Below are 2583 nucleotides of genomic sequence, written 5' to 3'. Positions count from 1 at the left end.
GACACCGACGACCTGATGTTCGATCTGAGCTTGAATTTCTCCCAAAGCGCGCACAGCACCAGCGAGCAGCATCTGGGGGGCGGCGCGGCGGCCGGGAACCTGTCCCTGTCGCTGGTGGATAAGGATTTGGATTCGTTCAGCGAGGGCAGCCTGGGCTCGCACTTCGAGTTCCCCGACTACTGCACGCCGGAGCTGAGCGAGATGATCGCGGGGGACTGGTTGGAGGCGAACTTCTCCGACCTGGTGTTCACGTATTGAAAGGGGCGCCCGCTCCTCGCTCTTTCTCTCCGCGGGCGCAGAGCAGGGTTCCTTGGGAGGAAGTCGTGGTGGTCGTGGTGGTGATGATGATGGTGGTGATGGTGGCGACGGTGGTGGTAGGGGGAGGGGAGAGAAGATGCTGATGATATTGATAAGATGTCGTGACGCAAAGAAATTGGAAATGATGAAAATTTTGGTGGAGTTCAAGTGAAATGAGTAGTTTTTAAACAGTTTTCCTGTCCTTTTTTTTTTTTTTGTTCCCCCCCTCCTTTATTGTGTCTCAAGGTAGTTGCATACCTAGTCTGGAGTTGTGACCCCCCCCATGTGTTTTTGTAATTACTATTTCTTTTTCCTGAAATTCGTGATTGCAACAAAGGCGGAGGGGAGGGAGGGAGGACCCGCTCCGGAAGGCGCTGTTTGAAGCTTGTCGGTCTTTGAAGTCTGGAAGACGTCTGCAGAGAACCCTTACGGCAGCACAACGGTTACTCTAGGGAGTTGGTGGAGATTTTTGTTCCTTAAGAGATCTTAAAGAACTGGTGGTTTTTTTTAAAAACAGAAACAAACAAAAAAAGGGACCATTGCAACTTTTTTATTTTAGTTTAGTTTTTGGAGGGAGAAAACTGATGTCTTCTATGCATCCGATTCTTAACAAAACTGCAGGGAGCTTGAAAAAATGCAGACTGTACAAACGCTTACAAAAAAAAAACTGTGAACTGATTTAAGATCAGAGTTTACTTTTCAGATCAAATTGTTTATGGTTTTACAAATGTGATTTCTACTTGCCAACTTTTTTTTTGTAACTTGTTCCCTTATACCTCCTTGATTAAATACCAGACAGCCTAGACCTCAGTACAAAAGGTATTGAAACATTTTTGATACATAACAGACCTCAGTCTTTTTTAAAAATTAATATATTTTCAGGCGTATTTTTGTACAGTGAAAAGGGAACATTCTTGCTGTGTTTTTTCAGTAAGACTTTCAGGCACTTCTTCCCTTTTGATTTTTTTTTTTCCTCTTTTTTAGCATGCAAGTATGTTGGTACGTTATGTCCTGGTTTAAAAAGGATTAAAATTTTATAATAATCCTTGCATCTAAAGGCCTTGTGGTTTAAAAAAAGCAAACTTTTTTTTGTACAGCTATAGTAGAGATTTGTTCCATATTTGTAGGTAAAGATTTATTGAAAATGGTGATATAGACCTGAGAACTGTTACGTTAGTTTAAAGATTGTATATGTACTGTACAGTAGGGCTTTATGTATCTCAGACGCTGTGATGTGTGGATGGGGCCCCAGATGGAAGGTTTGAAACTGGATTCTCGATTTTTAGCAAAAAAAGAAAAAAGGCACATAGTTTAAAGTTTCTCATTTTGTGCAATATAATCTAAATAAAGTACAGACCATCTGCATATTTTGTAGCAAATGGTGGCAAAACAGACTCAATGCACTGTCGACATCATTGCCTGGGTTTTTTTTGTTTTTTTTTTTTTTTTTTTTTTTTTTTTGGTGTGTGTGTGTGTGCGCGCGCGCTGGAAGTCTTGTATCTTGACAATTTTAATAAATCAGCTGGAACTGATAGAAACTCGTATCGCCAATAGTCTCTATGGAAGTCAAATTGGAGGTCCTGGTGTCGCAGCGCACTCGGTGGTGAGGCTGCTGTGTCGGGAAGGCGGCGGCGGCTCCGCGTTCAAGCCGGCGAGGCTCGAGGGTTCAGTTGGCAGGCAGGCAGGTTTTTCTCCTCTTTCTCCTGCTAGTTGTGAAAGACAGGGGCAGAGTATTCTTTCTCTCTGCCTTCCCTTTCTACCCTCCCCCCCATTTCCTCTCTCACCTCCTCCTCCACTGCTTCCCTGGTCTCCCCACCCACCCTGGCTTGCTGGCTGCGGCGGGAGGGCGGCGCGGAGCAGCTCCGGGGAGGGGCGGACCTCGGGGACTGGGTAGCCAGCTGGAGGGCAGGGTCGTGGGCTCGCCCGGGATGTGCGTTCTCTGCGCCCCACAGCACACCGGCGGAGCGCTCCCCCGCCCCCCACCCCCGAGCGTGGCGACTGTGGTTTCCAGTTTTGATTTTCCCCTCCCCGAACGCTGCATCTCTGCGTGTGCTCAGAGGTAGATGCTGGGTCGATGGCCGCCAGGGTCCTGGCCTGGAGCGGTGGCAGGGGAGCGGGAAGGTGGACCGTTGGAGTTCTCGGTGTTAGTCTCTTCTCCGGGTCGCCGGAGGGCTGGGTCTCCGCGGAGGGACAGGCTGCGAGGAGGTGGGGAGGCAGGGGGGAAAGACTAGGCGTTTGAGCGCGGGCTGCCTAACGAATCGGGCCCGGGCAGCGCGTGAACTGGGC

The 2583-nt window shown here is 48.4% G+C and overlaps 1 protein-coding gene across 1 annotated transcript in view; it reads left to right on the top strand.

Moving 5' to 3' along the window:
- The window catches only part of SOX11 (SRY-box transcription factor 11), an 8846-nt gene extending 7133 nt beyond the window's left edge, over positions 1-1713 (top strand). The window contains exon 3 of the mRNA XM_006153468.3: positions 1-1713. Within this exon, the coding sequence (XP_006153530.2) occupies positions 1-258 (258 nt within the window). The 3' untranslated portion in view covers positions 259-1713.
- Positions 1714-2583: the final 870 nt, after the last annotated feature.

The sequence above is a fragment of the Tupaia chinensis genome, unplaced genomic scaffold, assembly GCF_000334495.1.
Source record: "Tupaia chinensis unplaced genomic scaffold, TupChi_1.0 Scaffold000377_1, whole genome shotgun sequence".
Classification (NCBI taxonomy): Eukaryota; Metazoa; Chordata; class Mammalia; order Scandentia; family Tupaiidae; genus Tupaia; species Tupaia belangeri.
The sequence above is the reverse complement of the archived record's forward strand: the minus strand, read 5'-3'. Positions and strand labels throughout refer to the sequence as shown.